Source organism: Tenrec ecaudatus, chromosome 6 (genome assembly GCF_050624435.1).
Source record: "Tenrec ecaudatus isolate mTenEca1 chromosome 6, mTenEca1.hap1, whole genome shotgun sequence".
In the NCBI taxonomy this organism is placed as follows: Eukaryota; Metazoa; Chordata; class Mammalia; order Afrosoricida; family Tenrecidae; genus Tenrec; species Tenrec ecaudatus.
Window position 1 is genome coordinate 152,780,854 of NC_134535.1, and position 24,273 is coordinate 152,805,126.

Sequence of the window (24,273 nt, forward strand, 5' to 3'; positions counted from 1 at the left end):
CATCTTGATAGCTGTACGTTTGGTTTTTTGGAAGTGTGCCTTAAGGAGCCCTAGTAGTGCTGCTGGTTAAGCATTAGACTGTTTCACCTCATGTTTGATGGTTCAAACTCACCAACCACTCCAGGGGAGAAAGATAATGCTGTTTGCTCCTCCCTTACAGATTTATCGCTTGGGAACCTATGTAAGGCCATGGCTGTTTCCTGTAAGACCAGCAGTTTGAAATCAGTATCCCCATGGGAGAAAGATGAGGCTTTTTGCACCCATAAAGATTTACAGTCCCCCCCAAATATTTACAGCCTTAGAATCCCATAGGGTTAGTTACTCTATAGGGTCACTCGCAGTTGGAATGGACTCATGGGCAGTGGGTTTATGGGTTTTTTTGGTGTGTGTGCTTATTTTCATAGTATTTTTTCCAGCATATTTTACCTAATACAACAACTGATATTGCTAGAGTACTTTTTATTGGCTACTTTTTTAGGGTTTTGTGTTTATCGGTGTCTTTACTGGCATCACAGAACTTTAGAGATTAGAGGGATTTGCAGTATATTTATTTCAATGCAAGAATCCATTTTACAATTATTTGCCCCGGGAAATTATTCATCTTCTGAATGTGCTTCCCAAAGACTCTCAGTGCTCTCGGAACCATTGTAATGAGGGCAACCATTTGCTAAGAATGCTTTGTAATCAGACTTAACATTTAACTCAAAGTGCTTGGTTACATTTGGCTTAGTTCTGTTTTCTTTCTGTTAGACTATAATAAAGCTACTCACCTACTAACACTTAAGTATGTAAATTGCAACGAAGCATTTTTAAAGTTTTTGTAGGAAATTATATACTTTAATGTGCTACTTTTTTATATAGATTGCCTTCAACAATTTATTTTTAAAGTGGTCTTTCAATATAGATTGTGCTAATATTTGCAGACTGTGCCAAGATGCTCCGTTTCATCGAAGTACCTCCCATCTCTTCAGTATGCTCCAATGTTTCTTTACATTTTACTATTTTTTAAGACTTTTTGTTTTTGGATGTATTCCTTTCTGTCTTTCATCTTAACTTGCATAGGGTTTTATATCAATTAGTTGTCCTTTTAATAGATTTTTTTTTACAATTTTAACAGTTTTTTTTGATACAGTTCCCCTATGCGGTAGTTTAAGTGTATTGAAGAGTTGTTCAGTCACCACTGAAATCATTTTAGGACGTTTTCTTCTTTTTTATACTCATTGTTCTTAGCTCCCTATTTCCCCCCAAACCCAAGAAACTTTAATTCAGTTACTGTCTTTATAAATTTACTTAGAGTGCATTTCATATAGAGAAAAACATACAACAAAAAACCATACACACACACAATAAAAACCAATAATAAGAGCAAAATAAAACATGGGAAAACCTTAGTTGAAAAGTATATATCTAACTTTGAATTGCTAACCGTTTTACATAAACTTACATACAGAGCATCGGTAGAATAGGGCTCCAATTTTTTTGCATTTTTGCCAACACTTGTCTGTGTTCTTACTAGTTATGCTTGTTCTTTGAATTTTTCATTAGGCTTATATATACCAAAAAGCCTAGTTTTTCAAATGAAGAGCTGCCTGGGCAGTTCTTTTTACTGAGAACTAGTGAAATAATTTTTAAAACTTAAGTATATTCTTTTAAACTTAAAAAATGCTTTCACATATTATATCAGCCTAATGATAATTTTGAATAACAATTACAGGTGTATTTTAACTGTGGTCACATCCAGTTTTGATAAACAGCCTTCTGTTCTTTATTATTCAAGTCACTGATAAAATATTTGGGATATAGATAGTATTTATAGCACAGTTTTGTGGCATTTTCATAGAAACATCCTTTTTTGATAGGAAACGATGTTTATTAGAGTAGGCTATTAGTATAATTTAGTATATTTTCAGTCATTTTATCATGGGAGACTTTGTCTCCTAGGTGCAATAATTTGGAGACTACGAATCTTAATAGAGAATGACAGGAGGACTAATAAGTCACTCCATACCTTAGCTTCAGCTTAAGCAACCTCTGTACTGATGCTAGTACCTGACAAGGGCAGAGAAGGGAGAGGACAGGAGGAAAAGACTAATGCAGAAGCCTTAGTTATAGTTAGCCTGCTGTTAAGTTTCCTTGATTTTTTATTTTAGTATGAGAATGCATGACAGTGTCCTGTTAAAATGACCAATTTTTAAGTTTCTCCCTTCCAGTCGTTATCCATGGAGTGTTTTGAGGTTTTTAGCAGTAAGGTTTCTCTAATTCATAATGTTAGAAATCAAGTTAAGCCATGTGATAAATTTAAGACTTGTGTAATACGTTAAAAATTTTAAGGCCTTTATTTAATATGTTAATAAGGGTTTTAAAAAAGTCAAACATGTTCTATTATTTTCAGTTTAGTGCTACATTGGATCAGAAACTCGCAAAGGCAATTCTACCCTGTCTTGTAGGGTCATTATGAGTCATCATTGACTCGATGGCACTGAATAAAGTAAATGGTCTTGGTTATTTTATTGAACCTGGAAGACTGAAATTTTATAAATGAATCTTGGTCTCTTTACACTCTACTTAAAAATTCATTTGACCCACTTATTTCAATGGAATATTTTTTAAAGTTTCTAATGTTAGACAAATAAATGAAGATGTTGGTATATAATAAAAATTGGCTGAAGAAATTATTTAATTTTATTGGCCATAACGTAATATTAACTTATAAGACTAGTTTGTATATTATATCGAAATCTTAGAAATTATACATTAAGTCCAAATTCTTGCTTGAAGAATCCTGAAGAATCTTAATCCATTTTTCTCCTTAATTGGTAGGACTAGTGGCCAGCTTCTCTTCTTAACGTTTAAGAGTTAGGACCTTCCTGATTGTTTACAGTCTGAACAGCAGTAAGCAATTTGATTTAATTAAAGTTGAGGGGAAAATATATGTACAATGTTCTTTTTAAAAATGTGTCTTTGATTATTGTAAAAGGTGTTACTTTAGCAATGTTGAAACTTTGAAAACACTGTAGTTTCAGATGAAGTGTTTCACTTTCTGGGTAAGTTAAACCTTGTAGTTGAGTATTCTCTATCACTCTGCCTTAAATTTCAGGAGGTACTGCCAGTATTATATATGCTGTAGTTACCATTTCCCAGATACTCTGTAGTTCTGTTTAAAGGACTGTGATGTAGTTGTTGGTGAAATATTTGTTGAATATGTACAGACCACAAACCGAACGCCTACCCTTGAGTTGATTTGGACGCCTGGTGACTTTATAGGAAAGGACCTTTCCTTTGGGCGTTCCTGACTTAGTGTCGTCTTTTGGCCCGGGGAATGACTGGTTGCACTGAGCCACTGACCATTAGTAGCTGCTCAGTAGGGAACCTACTACACCCCCTTTAAATAATAGTTATACTTAAATTCTCTTCTAATGTCTTTCCCCAAGATTTTAAGAAACCTTACCAGATTAATTTTAAATGAAAATGAAACCAAAAGAAAATTTAATTCTAAAGCAGATTTTCATGAAAATTTGATTGGATGCTTAAGGAGATGAAAAGTAAAACCCAGTAGTGTCTCTTGGGTAGTCTTCATGATCATTTCATTTTTTTTAATACTTTTATTGGGGGCTATTATATCTCTTACGCAGTCCATACATTCCTCCAATGTGTCAAGTACATTTATGCACATATGCCGCTGCCATAATTTTCAATGCATTCTCTTCCCACTTGAGCCTCTGTTATCAGCTCCCCATTTCTTAATGGTTTGGGCCAGGTGGTTTCTGTTATTTTGGGTGATGACGGACATCAGATCTATAATTGTCAAAATATTCTTTTTTCATTTGATTAATCGAAGATGAAATTAATAACTTGACATTGAAGGTCCTGCTTTTTTTCCAGTAGACTTTGGTATTTAAAATTTTTTCTGTTGATAATGCTTCTTTACATTTATTTAGTGTATTCACATTCATACGTGTGACCAACATATGATCCTGAAAGGAATCCGTGTTTTGAAGGTCATTAAGAACAGCTTTTGGATTTCAAGGACTTGTTCAGTCAATGTAACAGCTAGTGATAGAATCATTTTTTTCCATAAATTTTCTAAGGGTCTTTTCAACGTTTGTCTATTATTTTACATAGTATCCATCATTGTCTGCAGTTAGTGTCTTTACTTATTTTTAAGCCATCTAGCAAATGTGAGTCACTTGTTGGTTGCTGTCGTATTAGCTCCCATGTACAACAGAGTGCAATGCTGCTCGGTCCTGTGCTGCTCTCACAATTGCTAGGTTTGAGCCCATTGTTTTAGCCGCTGTGCTAGTCCATCTCATCAAACGTCTTCCTCTTTCCGCTGCTGCTCTTCTTCTGTACCAAATAGATGCCCTTTTCCAGGGACGAGCTTCTCTTGATAACATGTCCAAAAATGTGAGATGAAGTCTTCACTTAAGCATATCCTCTAAGACACATTTGTTTGTTCTTCGGATGGTCCTTGGCACTTTCCGTGTTCTTTGCCAGCACTTTAATTCATATGCATTGATTCTTCTGTGGGCTTCCTTATTCAGTGTCCAACCTGGACATGCATACGAGACAGTGGAAAATCTCATGGCTGAGGAGGCTAGGTGCACTGTCTTCCTCAAAGTGACGTCCTTGATTCCCAACACTTTAAAGAGGTCTGCACAGCAAGCTTCGAGTGAGTTTGTACTTACCTTTCCAAATATCAAAGCCACTGTACCAAGGATAGAAAACAAGCGCTCTTCTCGGGGAAGGCTTTCATTTGATGGGTTTGGTGAGAGACATTTTAATATCTATATATAATCCAAAGTGCTAATTTAACTTTCATTTCAAAGGCAGTGTAGTCTAATAGTTAAGAACATAGATTCTGGAGCCAGGCTGGTTGGGCTCAAATCTTATTTTACTCAGTTACTCAATTTGTGAGCCTAGAAACCTCTCTGTGCTCAGTCCTCATCTATAAAATGATAATAGTGGAGGGGCAGGGAAAAAGAGGAAGGCTCTTATAGGGGATGGATAGACACAGTGGCTGCAACAATGGGTTCAGGCATGGAGACAATTGTGAGGATAGCGCAGGACTGGGCATTGTTTTGTTCTGATGTGCAAAAGGTGCTATGGGTTGTAGCTAACTCAGTGGCACCTAACAACATCTACCTCTCAGATACATGTGAGAAATGTAGTGATTTTATAGGTGTAAGGGCATCTAAGCTGTTGATTCTGACTCATGGTGACCCCATTGGTAAGAGAGTAGATCTGCACCCATTGACTTTTCCTCGCTTTAATCTTAAGGGAAACAGATTGCCAGGTACTGCTGGGTGGGTTCAAACTGCCAACCTTTAGGTGAGCAGACTAGCAGAAACTGGTAATTCGCTGTCATTAGTTATATTGTCTAGTTAGTTCTTCTGAAAGACTTTTGAATGAGAACTCTTTGTGCCATTTTGTGATTTTGAAATTGGAATGTTAGACTTCTTAAACTTTGATAGCTTGTTTTAAACCTACTTTTTAAAACAAAGTAACAAAGTAAACCTGTAAAAAATATGTCAAGTCAAACAATAGTTATAAAATAGAAAAATGGGGAAATCAAGATATGTATCTTAATATTACGATTTTTTATATGTGAATGATTTTTTTAAAAATGTGAGCTATGATGCTTGATTCAAGAATGGACTCTCTTAAAGCTCACTCTTCAGTTAGGGATTGATGAACCTTCAGGGTTTTTCCAGGCTGTGATGCCTTATGTATTAGATGAAGGAGATTTACTTTCTTATATTTGCATTGTAATGAATAAGCATGAATTTATGTTTTCACTGAATTTTTAGTTTGCAAAAAGATGTCAGTACCATTTTTTGGTGCAATGATATGAGAAGGAATGAGATAGTTTGTGTAACATTAACCAGAGGTACTGATTCATTTAAATCTATCATAGAGATTGGCAAACTACAAATAGGTGGGCCATGTTAGAGACCTACCACTAGTTTTTATGCAGCTTGTGAACTGACAGTAGTTTTTACCTTTTTAATGGTTGGGGGCAGAGGAATATTTTGTAAAATATGAAACTTTTGAAATTCTAGTTTCTGTAACCAGAAATAAAGATTTATTAGAATGTAGTTATACGCTTTTGTTTGCATATTGTCTATGGTTGCTCTGTACTGTAGCTGTGGGACTGAATAGTTGGGACAAATGTGTAGCTCTTTCCAGAAAAACTTTATTGGCCTCTGATTTATGATATTCTTAAAAGAATAGCTTAGTTCAACTTTATGTAGTAGGTGTGTTTATGAACAGATTGTAATTAAATGGTGTGATGTCATATCTTCAACCTGATTTTGCTTATATTTTTTCTAAAATTTAATCAAACTGAACGTTTTTTCCAACAACTTCATAAACTCAAAACTTGATATGTATACAGTATATTTTAAAAGGCTTTATTTTCATGATAGCTTCTAAATGATTTTGGGATTTGAAGTGTTCTGCTTCTCTTCTTAAAGTGTGTTGTAAGTTCCCTTTTTGTATTCTGGCCCCTAGAGCTGTACTGCATGCTGGGAAGTTAGTCAGATGTTCAGTAAATATGTGTTGAAAACAGATGTCTGTAAGTTTGTACACTACAGAAAGCTTGCAGTTCCTTTCATTAGTATCCTGCACTGCTTAAAAGGTGCTCAGTGTAAATATGACCAAAACCACACCAACTAAATTTCAGTTTTCTTTTTTCTTGAGGTCTATTAATAACCTAAGTGCACTGTTACTTAAGTAGTTAGATAAGTTGGTGCTGCTTAGACATTTTACTATGGACTTGGGTTTCTGGGAGGACAGGGAGTATCTCTGAAGACTTAAAGTTTTAATTTGCTTTCTGTAAGACTGAGTAATTGGAATTAATGCATAATGGAACCATTGTAGAATTAAATCATTTTGCATTTATTAAGTGAAAAATTCTAGGCAAATATTTGAACTGGAGGTTGATACTATGTACTAGGCAGTTAATCCATTCTGATAAAATAGTCATCAACTTTCTACTGCTTATGCATCAGAAAACCTGCACTGTATTCTATATATGAGTATTGTACATATAAGTGAACTGGATGCTTTCCAAATGTCCAGAATCAAAATTTGTTGGTGAAATAAAGTTCCAGGTTATTTTATTCTGAGGTATTTTTGAGTTTGTTTTTAAGTACTGAATTCCTGTTACATCTTAATTGACAGGATCTGAAATCCCATAGGGCCTTGCTGTCCCTTTTAACATATTTAACTTATTTTGCTTCACAGAAAACACCTGAATTTATACAATTAACAATTTTATTAACATTGCAGAACATTTTAGAGTAGCCTACTTTTGAGTAGTATATAGCTGAATAATTTTTATCTATTTGATGGTAATGACTTAAAAAAAGATCTGTTAGAACTATTTTTTATGTTCTAGCAAGCTTATTCAAAGTAATTCCATAAGCTTCTTCTATAGATAAAAGCATTTAAAAATACTTTGGATGTATGTATAAATTTCTAGAATGTATTCATAAAACTTTCTGAGAAAACTTTGCTTTTGCTACTAAAATTGCTCTGGGAAGAGACAAAATAGCTGCTCAGTACTACCAACATTTTAAAAGAAAAAAGTAGCCTGTAGTATGATGAACTATTTTTCCATTCTGCTGATGTTGGTTACTGTCTAACAGTTTTAAATTTTAATTTAGTGTATATTATAAGAATATGTATGAAGATTTTATCATTTTTAGACCTAGATTTTAAAAGAAGGAAAAATGATTGTTTTTAATGAATAGTAACTGCATTGATAAAGGATGTGCTTGTAATTGAAACTTGAGTTTTTCTAAAATGTAAAATTTTATCATTTGGAGTGTTACGGGCATTTAAACAAAAAGGTTGATGGAGTTGGGGAAGATGGGAACATTTGAAAACGGTTCCTAGTAAGTAAGTATGGGTGAATAAGTACACATTTTTTCAACTTTGTTTTCTATAACTTTTTAGAAGATAACATCACATACAATATCAGTTTAACTAATTTTTTTATTGTTTGTAAGAGAAAAAATTTTTTCAAAGAACTTCAAAAAACTTTTTGAAAATTAGTTAAAAGTATTAACTTTTTGAAACTGTATGCAGTTGCTCTGGGTTAGGGTTGCTATGAGTTGTAGACTGAATGACAGTGATAGGTTGGGTTTGATACTCTGCTTATATAATTCAAATAAATATTTAATATAGAAAAAAATTAATCCGCCTTTGGAAGTCTCAGCCTTTATTTAATTTTACAGTTTGATACTTTTCAGTTGTTTAACATTTCTCATTTCAGGGGGCTTACTCTGGTGTATGGCTTATAGAGTGGAATAGTATTTGCTTCTTTGTTCAGAATGCCTTGGCCTTTTTCAAGTGGGTTGCTATGTAAATATTTGTTTACTGGATAAATAACTGGTCCTTGCATGGCAGGGAATTGAGTGAAAGAGAGCTGAAAGCGAGGTTTTTCTAGATAATTTTGATTCAGAACATTGTGGATATTTAAGTTTCAAAGATGTTTCAGCCTTCCTTTCTATAACCTTTTTCCTTTTCTTTTTAAAAGTCACTTATTTTGTGGCATTATATAATTCTGATAAATGTTAGAAAAATATGGGTGTAAAAAACAATAAAAGATTTTTAGTTTGGTGGTATATTGTCTAAAATGGTATTAAGCCTACCCACTGCTGTCAAGTTAGTGCCAATTCATAGTTAGCTAGAGGGCAGTGTAGACCTGCTCTCAGGTTCCCAGTCTTATGGGGAACATCAAACCTCTTCTTTTGACCACTGCTTCATTCACTATGCTATTAGGGCTCCTTAAGTATGACATTGTACAGCTATAATTATTAATCAGACCTCATATTTTGAGGAGCTAGTTTTAAAATTTAGTTACTTAGATGGATTTGATTTTAAAAATTAAAATTTTCAGATACAACTTACAGTAGTAAAAATAAGTGACTGAAAATTTAAAGTTTGTGTAGAAGAACTTGTTTTGTGGAACATAGCCGATAAAAAAATACATGATCAAATTGATGGAATTATCAGATTATTTTATTTTTACAGGCGTATTCTACATTCTAAAGGGGAGCTAAGTGAAGATAGACATAAACAATATGAAGAATTTGCTATGTCTTATCAAAAGCTGCTGGCAAATTCTCAATCCTTAGCAGACCTTTTGGATGAAAATATGCCAGATCTTCCTCAAGATAAACCAACACCTGAAGGTAAAATGTCCTTAAAAACAAGCAAGCTTTTATAAATACTGATCAGTTAACTTTGGCCTTCTCAGATTTCTGCTATTGAAATTTTAAATCTTAAAAATGCATTTATTATGTTAAATAGTTAATAAGAAGATGGATTCTAATTTATCCTTGTTTTCAGTTCTTTTATTTGAATGATACAATATTATAGTTAAAGCTTACAGCCTTGTAGTTTTATGAGATAAATTGTTTCATCATCTTGTGAGGCAATATATTTTCCATATGTATTATTATCCTTCATATAATAGGGCTCTTAATATTCTTGGACATGTCATAAACTTAAATAGGTAATAAATAAATGTATTGATGTATATATAGTTAGATAAGTATAACATGCTAGTATGTGAAGAAATCGCTTTTAAAAGAAGTAATTTGTATAGAATCATTTTCTGAAAAAATTTTATATTTTATAAAATTAGTATTTTATATTTGTATATAATTGTATTTTACACATAACTAAGAAATAACTTTCTCACTATGAATATAGTTTTATTATGTCATCAAACATAATTTTTCTTATCTCATGAAAATAAGTAGCCCATAGTTTGTATTTTAGTTGAATCTGGCTGTTTTCTCAGAAATTTCTAAGTATTTATTATATTTTAGATCATCTTTTCATAGTATACAGCATTTTGGTATTGATTTAGTTTTATTTTTATACAATTTTTTTCTCTGATTACTCATATTAGAACATTTTTTAGTGGTAAAGGATATCTTCTAATTTTAAATTGCTTCAAAAGGATTTTTAAAGTACCGCATATACTCTACTATAAGCTGACCTGAATATCAGCCAAGGCACCTAATTTAACCACAAAAATGGCATAAAATATGCTGAAAAACTTGCCTTTACTCGGGTTTATATGGTATTTTCATCAATAATAGATCTCAACAAGGTTCTGTCTTATTTTTATCATTTTCTTCAGGGCTCATACAGCATTTCTGTCATTTTTGAATGATATTTTTACTGGAATAGAATTTTAGGCCGAGTGTTCTCTTGCTGCTACAAAAAATGCTGTCATCTACCTTGTTTTGTTTGCAATACTAAATCTGCTGTTGTTATTGTCTTTTGTTCTTTATATAATGTATAATTTTTCCCTGACGCCTTTAAAATCTTGTAGCACTGATTTCAAGCAACTTTGTTATGGTATGGCTTGATGTGATTTTATTTTCTGTTTTTGAAGGTCACTGAACTTAAAACTGAATTTACAATTTTATTAAATTTGGAAAATGAGGGAGGGAGGAGAAAAAAGGGCTTAAGTGCAAAGGGCTTAAGTGGCGAGCAAATGCTTTGAAAATGATGAGGGCAAAAAATGTACAGATGTGCTTTGTACAATTGATGCATGTGTGGATCACGATAAGAGTTGTATGAGTCCCTAATAAAATGTTTTAAAAAAGGGAAAAAAATTGGAAAATAGTGACTATTCTATCCATGTAAATATATCCTCTTCCTCTCTATCCAGGGGAGTTCAATTACATCTCCATTAAACCATCTGAGGCTGACTTACAGATTCTTGGTGTTCTTTTTTTTCTTTAGTACTTTTTTTCTGCTCTGATTTATATTTCTGCTTTCAAGTTCATCTATATTATTATTATTTACAGTATCTGTCTGGAGAGGAGCCCTGGTGGCATAGTGGTTATGCATTGGGCTGCTAACCGCAAGGTCAGCAGTTAGAAACCACCAGTTAGTTGCTCCTTGGGAGAAAGACCGGACTTTCTGCTCCAGTTCAGGGTTGAACTCGCAGGGCCAGTTCTACCTTGTCGTACAGAGTCGCTATGAGACTGCATTTACTAGATGGCGATTGAGTTTGGGTTTTGGAGTTCCATCTAGAGAGGTAGTTTCCATCTTTATTCTAAAAGTTGAATTTAAATATAATTGTAAGGAATAGAGGAATAAAGTAGGGAGCCAGCATTTTGTTGTTTTTGTGGCCGCTTGCTATAGTTCTTTCTAATGACATTTAATGTATCTAACTTTTAAAAATTATTAAATACTTTTATTTGGGGCTCTTAAACATCTTTTTTTTGCTACTTCACATTTTTTAATTTTTATTTTAAAATCATTTTATTGGGGCTCATACAGTTCTTATCACAATCCATACATTCATCCATTGTGTCAAGCACATTTGTACATATGTTGCCATCATCATTTTCAAAACATTTTATTTCTACTTGATCCCTTGATATCAGCTCCTCATTCCTCTCCCACCCTTCTTCCCTCATGAACCTTTGATAAATTATAGATTATTTTCATATCTGACATTGTCTTCTGTCACCCTTCACCCACTTTTCTGTTGTTCATCCCCCAGGGAGGGGGTTATAGGTTGATCCTTGTGGTCGATTCCCCTTTCTCCCCCCACGTTCCCCTTTTCTTCCTAGGTATTCTAACTTTTACAAGTTATTTTTAATCGTTCTGGTTATTCTTCAAGTCACAATTTTTGTTTGGAAATAATTTCAGTGAAAATAGATAAATTCCTGAATTGTCTCAGAATAATGAAGTAGAACATATCTCTCCTTCAATGTTTTGAGTTTAGGAAACTAGTTTTATACAAAGGTGGGGACAGAGAGAGAGAGATATGTGCCTCTAGGTTTCCTCCAACTACTGAGGTCCTGTGTTTCGTCATCATCGTTTCAAGTTAATGTATCACTTGAGTAGCATTTATGACTATCTGCTGTATGTCTAGAATTATACCAAGTGGAGGAATGCTGCTGAATTAATGGGCTACTAAGGTATAGACAGTCCTGTGAAACTTGGGACCACCAGCATGAGACTGTCTCCCCCGCCTCCAGTCTCGCAGGTTCCCACCTATGATACTGTGTAGTCTGACCATTTTACTATTGCTCTCTCTCAAGGGAAAAATAATTGAATCTTCTTTCCTGGCAGGTTTCTACCTTACACAGGTTCACACATTTCTCTGGTTTGCATGTAAAGCAGTGCAGATGATTCGGAGTCATTAAAGAAATGTTCATTTGGGTAGTGGGACTTTAAGAGGGATTTTTATAGGAATAGCCAAGCATACACATTTATTATTTTGCTTTTAAGCTTCATTAGGTAGAGCTAATACATCAAATCACTAATTAAGCTCTCTTTATTTGCTTAAATTAAGAGGAAAAACATCTTTATTGTATGTGATTCTTTTTGCTGTTTTCAGTGCTTAAAAGTTTGTATTTACATTTGGTAAGATAAAGATGGTTGGTCATATGTATAAATCCCATGTCCTTGTTGATTGAAGAAACTTCTATTAATTGAAACACTGAAGCTTCAATAGCTATAAAACTGAAAGTCTAAAATAGCTTATTTTGTCATGTTTGCCATCTTGTACCCTTTAATGGTATTAATTTCCTGTGATTTATTTAATTGTAGAGCATGGGCCTGGAATTGATATATTCACACCTGGGAAGCCTGGAGAATATGACTTGGAAGGTGGCATTTGGGAAGATGAAGACGCTCGGAATTTTTATGAAAACCTCATTGATTTGAAAGCTTTTGTTCCAGCCATCTTGTTTAAAGATAATGAAAAAAGTTGTCAGAATAAAGACTCCAACAAAGATGATTCTAAAGGTAAATTCTAGAGGGAAAGTATTTATAGTATGTGCTATACAGATTAGCTTCAAAGTTGTATTTATTTAATGTAGTTATTACTGCTACAATATGAACATTGGCTCATTTGATTAAATGATAGAATCATGGACTAGAGCATGAATGGTGCTGCCTGCCATCTCTAATCCAGTAGTACATTTAAGTTAAGGTGAATTAATTTGAAATGCTTAGGTGTAATATACTGGGATGGATTCATATGAGGACTTGGTGAGGAGAATTTCTCTTTTTAGACTCTTGGCAAAAGTGTTACCACTGTAATGCTTGTTATCTGGAATGCTCTTTCTAAGCTAGATCTTTCCAAATGTGAGGAGAAACTACTTTAGAAACATCAACAGCTTTGAGATCATTAACACAGTGTGAGGAGCTGACTGCCAGCTTTTTTTTAACATCCATGTAATCATTTTATTAATAAAAGGACCCCCATGACTTTCAAATAGGAGTACAAAATACACTCTCCAACCGTGTGGGTTAAATAAACTGTTATGTTTTGAATTAAAAAAAATAAAGAGGCTCTTATAATTAGCTTATCATAAAAACAAAACCCCTGCCACGTGGTCTTTAAAAATTTTTTTTTGGTTGGGGGTACTGTGGTGTTCTGTTTTTGTTCTCCCCACAGTTTTATTAGCATATAATTCACATATACTAATCCAATCTCATCAAGAAGAGTTGTGCAGACGTCGCCACCATGAGTTTTAGAACATTTTCTTCATTCTGTACTCACTGTTAATAGCTTCTCATTCCCCCAGCCTTCCCTGCTGTACCCAGGAGCCATGAATCCAGTTATGGTTTCTGGATTTACCTATTCTGGAATTCACATACAGAAAGAAAACAAACCTAACAATGACCAAGTCAAACAGATAAAAGCCTCGGTTGAAAGAAAGCAGAAAATCTTAAAAACTAGAAGAAATTTAAATGGATCATAAGGGAGATCAAATGACAGGGCACTAACTTTTAACCTAACAGCATGTGCAGTAATCTACTTCCCAATGCATTCTACATGGTAGCAGAGTTATTCACATGTCTGGTTCTTGGTCAGAGGGCATTGACCATGGGGCTAATCCACGTGTAGTTATCCTTCCTTTTTTTTCTTCCCTAAAACTGCTTTAAAATGGGTCAAAAGTTCCTGGTGTTCTTATTGTGCAAATAAATACACAAAGTTAAGTTTTGCTCATGGCAAGATTTGTGTGCCAAAGGATGCATATTTTCAGTTTTGAAATGTTTGCAGCAAAAAGAAAATTCTAAGGCCATATTTCTTTGCAAGTGAACAAAGGCAGTAGTGGAATAAAAAGTAAATAGCAAAAACTAAGTGCTTTACTTTTCATTCCCAAGGACTTTTTGTTCCAATATAGAATATTCTTCATAAAATAATTTTCTGATTTGAAAAAAAAAAGTGCTTAATTTAGTTTCAACCTATAGTAGAGGTTAGATTAGGCAACCTAAATAAAGCAAGAACAGAACTCTTAAGCAACTAGTCAGTTCAACTTCACTTTAGGGATAGGGAGACAATGGATGACTCCTAATAAACATGACAAAACAATCCCAGAGGAGGAGTTCATTAAGTAGTTTCTTTCCTGCACTAATAATGGAATGTTCTCTCCCATCATACAAGTAGCTTCTTTCTCTTGTTTAAGGAAACTGAGTGGCACGATGGTTTAGGCACGCTGCTGCTAACCGAAAAATCAATGATTCAAGCTCACCTGCCCTTCAGTGGGAGGAAGAGCATTAGAACTGCTCCTGTAAAGATTACAGCTTCAGAATTCCTGTGGGGCAGTTCGACCTCGTCCTACAGGTTGCTAGCAGCGTCAACTTAGCGGCAGTGGGTTTGGTTTGGTGGGTTTTTCACTTTGTTTTTATACCATGGAGAAGGAGCCTATCAATCTATGCAAGGCGTGTAACCTACCATGTAACAAAGTACACCAGATTTTTTGAAGGAATCGCACTAAATTGTAGCATTTGAAAACAGGACACAAGGGGGTGTGGTAACAAGGATTAGGAGAAATTTTTTTAAATTACTTTTATATTAGAGAATATTGGTTACGAAATCCAAGTGTCTCCTCGGTTGCATACGTGCTTAAGCGGTCAACAAGTAGTTGAAAGGTTGGCACATTAAAGCTATCCAGAATGCTTCAGAAATCAGGCCCAGTGATCTCTTTCCAAAAGTCTCAGCTTTGAAAATCCAGTGGAATGCACTTGTACTCCGCAGCATACGGGGTTGCCTTATGTTGGAATTGACTTAATTACAGAACTTAATTTTTATTGAACTCATTTAATCCTCATAACAATCATAGGAATTGTTTTTTCTTGTTATCCTTCTTTTTCATGTGAGAAAAGTAAAGCACCAAGAGGTTAACTAATCAGGGTTGTGTATGTTCCTCGTGGGAGAAATACACAGATACACATCGCTTAATGTCCTTCATACATTTTGTGAAATAGGACGTTATATGACTTGGACATTGTGTGACTACCATATTAAAACTTTACGATGGTAGCCCACTTCTGGTTTTCCTCTCACTGTTGCTGCGGGAGGGGGGGGCAGAGGACCTGGCAGCAGTGGCATGAGCAGAGTGAGAGGAAGCAGGTGGGGAGGAAGAGGAGTGTGCCCTTCCCTCCCTTTGTTCCACCTTGCTCAGGAGCTGGAGCAGCCCTGTCCAAAGCTTCACTGCCACGTGCCCCTAAACAGCGTGAGTGGGAGTCTCCAGCCGCTGCTTCACCAGCCTGTATCCCGATAGTGGTCCGTGTTACAGGTGTCTGGGTTTGAGGTCTTTAAAGCAATAGGGAAAATAATAAACCAGGAAAATTAGCTTTGTGCTATGGGGGGGGGGGTACTAATTAGAAATATGAAATAGTCGCTCATTTTTTTATAACTTTTCAGAGTATAAAGTCAAATACACTGGATCTTAAAATTATGCTGTTTATACAAAAATGATAGGTCATCTTATGGCATAAGCCATTTGTCCCTTTTGATACTTAAATGCTAAAACTTAATTAGTCTCAAAGATAGTATTAGCCTGTAGTAAAATTTCAGATTTTTAAGTAGCTTAATTTCTTCATTAGGTAGTTAGGGAGTAAGAAAAAACACTTATTTTATATATACATGCCGCTGTCCAGTTTCAAAAATTAATCTATTTTAAAAATCATTTTATTGGAGCTTCTTAGAATATCCAATTACGTCAATGAAAAAAAGTATCGTATTTTTGCAAAACGTAAGCACAATTTTTAAAATATTAGTCACTTTAGTATTTCTTTCAGTTTTACAATTTGACAATTTTTCTTGATTTCTGCCATGATCAGTTTTTCACGTGCAAAATTGACTTCTTGGAAGGGCTCTGGTGTTTCTTTTTCACAACGTATATTCAGGGTTTCACATTGAGGTTGTGTATTGCAATGGTGTGAGAAATACAAACGAGTGTGATGTCTGTGGACTTAAGAACAATTGTGTGTTGAGTAACTAGACAATTGTAAATTGAAGTAGAGTAAGAATGAGGCTATAAGAAATGTACAAATTTACTGTAGTAATTAGGACATGAAGGCTTTTGATGTCATTGGAGGACCAGCTAAAGCTAGAGGAAATGGAGAGATGATAGGAATAAAGGCATAGAAACCAGAAATTATCCAAGTTTGCTTACAGAAGAGGTGAGGATTGAAAAATTAATTTTTGCCTTGTTTAGAAGATGCATTCAATTCGTTCCCCGTACGGGCCATCAAAAAAAAAAAAAAAAAAGAAGATGCATTCAAGTAGGAGAGTAGTGGTGTGTTAGGCTGAGTTTTCTAGAGAAAACAATCAGTGACACTCATTTATGTCCAAGGGAACAGCCTAGCCCAGTCCAAGTCAAGTCCTTGGGTCAGATACTGGGTAGAAGCCCTCCAGCCTCTCAGCTGCTAGCAGATAAAGCAGGCAGGTGAAGCAGGAAGCTGGGAGATCACAGACCATTGGGTATATAGAGTTGCATGGATCCAAGGTCTGGAACATGGCAGGGTGCGGACAGCTCTTAGGGCCGTTAGGCCCCAGGTGTGAGATATGGGACCTAGACACACAGGAAGGAGAGGGGTAAGAGAGTGAGAAGTTCTCCACAGTATCTCTAATAAGAAGGTCACAGCCCCAAAGAGGTGTCATCTGGCTGTGACTTGTTAGATAGGTTGGACTTCACCACTGTCTTTACCCAGGTACCATTAAGCTGACATAAAATCTAACTATCCCAAGTGGGGAATCGAGTTGAACTATCTTGTTCAGAGTCTTTGGATGTCAATTAATTGACGTTTCTCTGTCAGGATAGTCCATCCGCAGCTCTGCTTTACGAAGGTTCTTTTGTCACCCATAAGTAAGATGAATTTGAGTTGAAGTATGAACTAGTTAATAAGTGATGCGAGCTATGGTAATTGTAATTAATAATGAAAGAAAGTGATGTGGATAATAAATGTAGCCAAGAATGAGCACGTAGGATTTGGTAAATAATTAAAACAGTAAAACTGCCCTTTTAGCTTGTAGACGGAAGTGCTTTGTGGATAAAACATTGCACAATGGGTTCTCCGAATTACTGATTTGCTCCTTAGAACATTTATTTTTTGCCATTTATTCTTGGTGGCATTACATTTTTTCAGAATGGCACCACCTCTGATATCACTAAATTGAATATTTCTGTATGTCCGTATTAGTTGCTTCCTGGGTGAAGGATGGGGCAGTGTGCTTCCGTCAGAGATTCGCAGCGTTGGACACTAGGGTCCTTCTCTTTGCTGTAGGGTTGCGGTGCGTGAGCGTTGACCACAGTGGGTTTTGTGTTAGGTTTTTATCCATATGGCCCTCGTCTTTTTGATCTTTTTGAAGTGAACTTGTCACTAAAGACTCCAAGTCCATTTCAGTTTTACTACTTTTCTTCCTTTTTTTTTTTAAGTCACTCAGTCCACTGTTTAGGTTTGAGAGATACGGACTCTGGAGGGATTTTTTTTAAAGAGGCACACTTCATATATTTATATAATCCAATCCAAGAAATGAATATTCTGTTAAATTCTCCATGTGTGTGCTTTTCCTCCCCACCTTCTCCCTGTCCTCCGCTTGCCTCAGTATCACTTGTTTTTTAAGGGCACTCACTCACCTGTTTTTCTGACTCGGGGTGCCTATCCCCTTGTTTGGTTCCTTGTGTCCACTCCTCTAGATAGTAGTCAGTGTTCCACCTTCTTTTTCTCTCTGTCCTTCATTCTTGTTTCCTTGGCAAGTTCAGCCCTTCCAACAGCCTTATTTTTGTCTACTCTCCAAGTGCTGATTTGTGCTTGGAGGTCACCAGCCCGTTAGGTTGTTAGCCGTATAAATTCACCATCACTAACCTTGACTGTGTCCTCAGCACAGCATGGGGAAGTGTCGACATTTCTGTCACCAGCTCCTTCTCTCACACTTTATAACACGTTTCCATTGTTGTGCAGTTTTCATTCTACCTCTACTTAGCCAAAGATTATGTCTAACACTGTGCTTCACAGAGAAGACAAGACAGAAGTCTTTTAACTTTGTCTCCCTTCTTACCTAATACATTTGCCTGCCTTCATTCTTGTCCTGTATTCTTTCCTGGGTATGCGGGCTTTTAGCACTTCTGCTTAAATGCCAGTCTGCCTTCAGTAGTCTGAATTCAATCCCTTTGTCGACTATATGTAATCCAGCATTCTATTTCTCACATCTTCAGTGTCAATCCGTCTGCTTCCTTTTTGGGCTCTTCCCTAAACTGTGTTTTGATCTAGAAAGAAAGTGGAAAGGAGGGAGGGGAAGAAAAAGAAGAAAGGAAACAGATCAAACAAATTGTTAAAACTCTTGAAATATCCTGGACTTTTTTTTTTTTAATCTCTTTGCAGCTGCGGTCTTTTTAAAAATAATCTTGAAAGAGTTGTCTGGATGTGTGTTTTTTACTTTCTTAACTCATTCTTCACCTCACTCAAATTGACTTCAACCCATCTTTACCCTGAAAGATCACCAGTCACCGTCATGTTGCGATCTGGTGGGCAGTTTCCAGTCCTCGTCTTCTGTGATCTCTCATCACTGGTCAACAGCTCTCGAAGCATTTTCTTCTCTGACTTCTGTGTTACTGATCTCTCTTGATTTTTCTTTTTATCTTGAATTCACTTTCATTTTCCCCTTTAAATGCCAGCATTTCTCAGGGTCAGATGGAGGATGAGGGAGGGAGTAATCACGAATGAAGTCCACTGATTCTGCTTTTATTTGAATGTATGTGTGTATCTTTGAGATGCTACACTGCCATCCTTACTCTGTCTAGTTGGTTTTGATGTACAGTGACCCTACAGGACAGAGTAGATCTGCTCTGTAGGGTGTCCAAGCCTGTAAGTCTGTACAGTAGCAGTAGCTTCATCTTTCTCCTGAGGGGCTGGTGGTAGGCTTGAACCACTGACTGTTTTGCAGCCTAACCCTTTGTACACCACTAGGGTTCTTTTTTGAGCTTCCCTTTGTCTTACAGCTACTGTTGTAGTTTAAATGATCATGATCTCTTAGCCAGGCGTGTTACTATTTCTTACCTGGTCTTTTATTTGTTCTTGCTCCTTTCGACATGCTCATAAGAATTGTTTACTGTCCTCAACATCCTTTAATGACTTTGTATTGCACTTGTAATAGAAACTTAACAGTATTTATCTGTGGGGCCCTTCCTGATTTTTAGCAGAGAACCCTATATGATCCTCTAAAATGATGGTTATACCAATTTGTGTGTCTCCTACTGATGCAAGAGTCCCAGTTGCTCTGCTTTTGCACTTTAATGACCACTCTTTAGTTTCAGACATTTGATAAGCATGGTCTCAGTGTTTGGTTTGGTTTTTAATTGAACATTTTATCGTGGTAGAGGTGAAAACTTGCAGAATAACTTTAACTCTCCATTCAACAATTTGTACGTAGCTTTTCTGATGTTAGTTGAAGTCCTTTCAATGTAACAGCTCTTTTCCCCCATTGTCTCACTGCATTTCCCATTGTCATTTGTCCTCCTTCCTGCCCCTTCCTACCTTTTGAACTGTGTTTTGGGCATATGTTGCCCTTTTGGCCTGACGTGGTTGATTATTCTGAGGAGTATGTTCTTTGTGGGCATTACAGTTTACTTTATAGGTCTTTCTAGTATTTAGCTAAAAGGTGATCCCTGGGGTTGGTTTCATTTCCAGTTGAAGAATCTTTTACCTGTCTTTCAGGCTAGTAAGCCTGATCTTTTTTTTTTTTTTTATAATTTTGAATTCTGTTTTATAATTTTCTTCCATTCTGACCACAACCTTCTATTATGATCTTGATTAGAGAGGTTGGTGGTGGTAGGAAGGTACCATCTAGTTCTTAAGATCTCAGGCTAAACCAAAACCAAACCAAACTCACTGATACCAAGTGGATTCTGACTCATAGCAAACCTATGTGGCAGGGTAGAACTGTTTCTATGAGTTTCTGAGGGTTGAACAATCTTTGTCTTTTTCCTGAGGAGTGAGTGGCTCATGGTTTTGAACTGCCGACCTTATAGGTAGCATTCTAACTTGTAAGCATTATGCCACCAGGACTGCTTATCTCAGGTTAATATAGGCTGATTAGTTCGTTGGACTAATTTGTTTCCCTCGATGTTTTTATTTTCTTTGTTTTGGATAGGGAGAGACCAATAGTTGATTTTAGAAGCTGATAGCAAGCTTTTAAGACCTAGTTGTTACCTACTATTTCAAAAACCAAACTCATTGCCATCAAGTAGATTCCGACTCACAGCAGCAACCCTGTAGAAGAGGATAGACTTGTCCTCTTTGAGTTTCCGAGGCCCTGCTTCTTTGTGGGAAGAGAAAGCCTCACGTTTCACCTGTAGAATGGCTGGTGGTTTCCAACTGTTGATTTTGTGGCTGGTACCCACCATGCCTCCAGAACTTCATACATACTACTCACCATAGTAGGATGTAGAACATTGTCTCTCAGGACTGTGCGTGTAACCACAAGTTCTTGAACTCAGGTTGGTTTATTTTGCTTTGTTTTCTAATTATGAGCATTTTGATATCACTAAAATAAGAGTGAATTTGCATTTACCTATCACCTAGTTTCAACAGTTATCAACATTTTGTCAACTTTGCTGAACCTCTGGTTCATTTCTTTTAAAAAAATCCTATTTTAGTATACTAGCAATTAGCCATTTTCTTTTCTTTTGTATGATTTTTGGGGTTCCTTTAATCATTTAAATTTTAAGAATGTTTTTCTAATTTTTTTTTACGTCTAGCTTTGTTTCTCTAATTTATTTTGTATGTCATTTTGTCAAATGTTTTCAATTCATAACAACCCATGTGACAGATTTCAACTCATAGTGACCCCATGCGCTCAAGGATTTTCTAGGCTGTAATCTTTATGGAATGGACTGCTGGTGGTGTAGTAATTACACGTGGGGCTATAATCTGAAAGGTCAACAGTTTAAAACCACAAGCTGCTTTGAGGAAGAAAGGCAAGACTTCCTACTCCTGTAAACAGTTCTACCCTGTCTTTCAGGGTTGCTGTGAGTTGGCGTTGACTTGATGGCAGTGAATTTGGCTTTCTGGTTATTCTTTATGGGTTTCTACCTCACAGGGCTGCCCGGGTGGGTTTGAACTCCCAACTTTTAATTTAGCAGCTGAGTGATTAATGCTGTGCCACCAGAGCTCCTAATTGTCTTGTATACTGCCAGTAAATTGAATTTCATACTTTATTGAATTTATGTGTTAACTTTTGCTCATTATTTTACAGAGGTCATGTTGCATAAAGGAGAAAATATGAACTCATCTTGGAGTTTGAGATTTTCTATAACCCAGGATTACCTTATCTAATCAGCTTCATTTTTCTTCAGCTTGAGCACATAATCTTGTTCTCTCTCTCTCTTTTTTAGTTAGGGGTCATACAACTCTCATCACAATCCATACACACATCAATTGTGTAAAGCACATTTGTACATTCATTGCCCTCATTTTCAAACCATTTCCTCTCCACTTAAGCTCCTGGCATCAGCTTCTTATTTTTTCCCCTCCCTCCCTGCTCCCCACACCCTCATGAACCCTTGGTAATTTTAAATTATTATTTTGTAATAGCTTGCCCTGTTTGATGTCTCCCCTCACCCACTCTTCTGTTGTCCAACCCCCAGGGAGGAGGTCACATGTAGATCCTTGTAATCGGTTCCCCCTTTCCAACCCACGCTCCCTCCACCCTCCCAGTATCACCACTTGCACCACTGGTCCCAAAGGGATCATCCACCCTGGATTCCCTGTGTCTTCAGTTCCTATCTGTACCAGTGTACATCCTCTGGTCTAGCCAGATTTGTAACGTGGAATTGGGATCATGATAATGAAGTGGGGAGAGGGAGGAAGCATTTAGGTATTAGAGGAAAGTTGTATGTTACATCGTGAACACATAATCTCATACAAGTCTCTGCCTCTATCCATTTACCCATCTACCTCCCAATTTTTTCTTTCATAACAGAATAAAAATAATTACGACCCTTGTTCTAAATAAACATAATACAAATAATAATATATTTTCTAATTCTGGAGCATTGATGGTATAGGAATTATGTGTTTGGCTGCTAACTGCAAGGTTAGCAGTTTGAAACCACCAACTGTTCTGCCGGAGAAAGACAAAGCTTTATACGCTCATAAAGAGTTACTGTCCCAAGGCCCATCTGTGGACAATTGGACACCCCCTCACAGAAGGGTCACAGGAAGAGATGAGCCAGTCAGGGTGCAATATGGCACCGTTGAATCACACAGCTTTCCTCTAGTTCTTGAATGATTCCTTCCCCCTACTGTCATGACCTCAATTTAATTTACAAATGGAATTAGACCAGAACATGCACACTGCTACAGCTAAGAGCCCGCATCACAGGGAATCCAGGATAGATAAACCCCTCAGGACCAACCCTGAGAATAGAGAAAACCAGGAGGATTAGGGGAAGGTGGTGGGGAGAAAGGGGGAATCGATCACAAGGATCAACATATAACCCTCCCAGGGGGGATGAACAACAGAAAAGTAGGTGAAGGGCGACAGAGGACGGTGTAAGATATGAAAAGAATAATATATAGCATCAAGGGTTCAGGAGGGAGGGAGGGTGGGGGAGGGGGGGGAAATGAGCTGATATCCAGGGTTCTAGTAGAAAGGTGCTTTGAAAATGATGGCAGCATATGTGCAAATGTGCTTGACACAATAGATGAATGAGTGGATTGTGATAGGAGATGTAAGAGCCCCCAGTAAAAGTATTTAATAAAAAAAGTTATAGATTTAGAAACCCACGGGAGCAGTTCTATACTGTCCTATAGGGTTGCTATGAATCAGAATGGAAATGATGGGTTTGAGTCTGGATTTTTGTTTGAAGTTTGGATAGATTAACATTTAAATTTATTGCTAGGTTTGTGCTGTTTTGCAAGTTCTGATGTAAGTGCATCCTTAAACTATTTTGGTAACAGACTTTTTACAAAGTACACGTTCTTTCTCTCTAAACAGCAGCTAAGGATTGTAGGGGTAATGAGGAAGTGTCGAGTCCTGCTGATTTAGAACTTGAGTTGGAGAGTCTAGAAATTACCGATGACGCCTTGGAGTTGGAGGGCGGTGATGAAGCTGAAGATCTCACAAAGAAACTTCTTGATGAACAGGGTAAGGCACCATGTTGCAAAAATTTTTAATTAATTTTTATTTACACAGCTCTTGTTTAAGGGTATAATTCCATTCTCTTTAATTTTCTGCTTTCTGTTGTTCCCAGGTCATTGTTCTTTTGGATCTTGATTTAGAATAGAGATACTGTGCCCACAATATTATGTGACTGTAAACTTTAGTGGTCGTCTAAATTCCAAATATCTTAATTCTCAATATTTTAATAAACATTTCATATACTTTTCTGGCCACTTGCTATCATTGTCTTGTACCTTTGTTTTCTATCATAATTTTTACAAACTTAATGTAATTTTATTTTAAGTTATTTTTGAGTCGTTAGAAAGGGATGGAAAGAAAGACAACTAGCACATTTGTCTGATAACTTTATCTGTCTTTGTAATCAAATGTTTTATATTTAATGATAAAACATACTATTAATTATTTACTAAATATGCCCTCATTTATGCATGACTTTGGACTCTTGTTTGTATGTGATTAACATTCAATTCATACTAGCAAAGTATGAAATAGAATAATTGTATAAATAGGAACTCCATGTGTTGATCTCATAGACTCTCATGCTTTCATCAGATTTGTTGGTTTGTGTTTGCTTACTTCTTATGCCTTTCTTACCTCTATCAATATGACCTTTATTTGTTGACTGCATTGCTTCCGACTGCTGACTGTCTTTTTTCATGCCATGGAGGGAGGGTGGACATGACTGGAGGCTGTCCTTTGCTTATGTAATACCTACCAGTGCCATCAGAGGAGAAGAGTTTCTCTCTTACTATATTTAAACATCACAGAAGTACTTCAGGTAGTACCTTGTCATTGTTACTCCAGTG

General features: G+C 36.2%; 1 protein-coding gene across 3 annotated transcripts in view; it reads left to right on the top strand.

Moving 5' to 3' along the window:
* UPF2 (UPF2 regulator of nonsense mediated mRNA decay) overlaps nucleotides 1–24,273 on the top strand; it is a 110,021-nt gene that overhangs the window by 11,700 nt on the left and 74,048 nt on the right. For 2 of the 3 annotated variants that reach the window (XM_075552384.1, XM_075552386.1), the window contains exons 4-6: nucleotides 9,040–9,200; nucleotides 12,595–12,792; nucleotides 23,282–23,431. In XM_075552384.1, the coding sequence (XP_075408499.1) occupies nucleotides 9,040–9,200; nucleotides 12,595–12,792; nucleotides 23,282–23,431 (509 nt within the window). The remainder of the gene's footprint in view (nucleotides 1–9,039; nucleotides 9,201–12,594; nucleotides 12,793–23,281; nucleotides 23,432–24,273) is intronic. The other variant, XM_075552385.1, reaches the window with a different exon arrangement.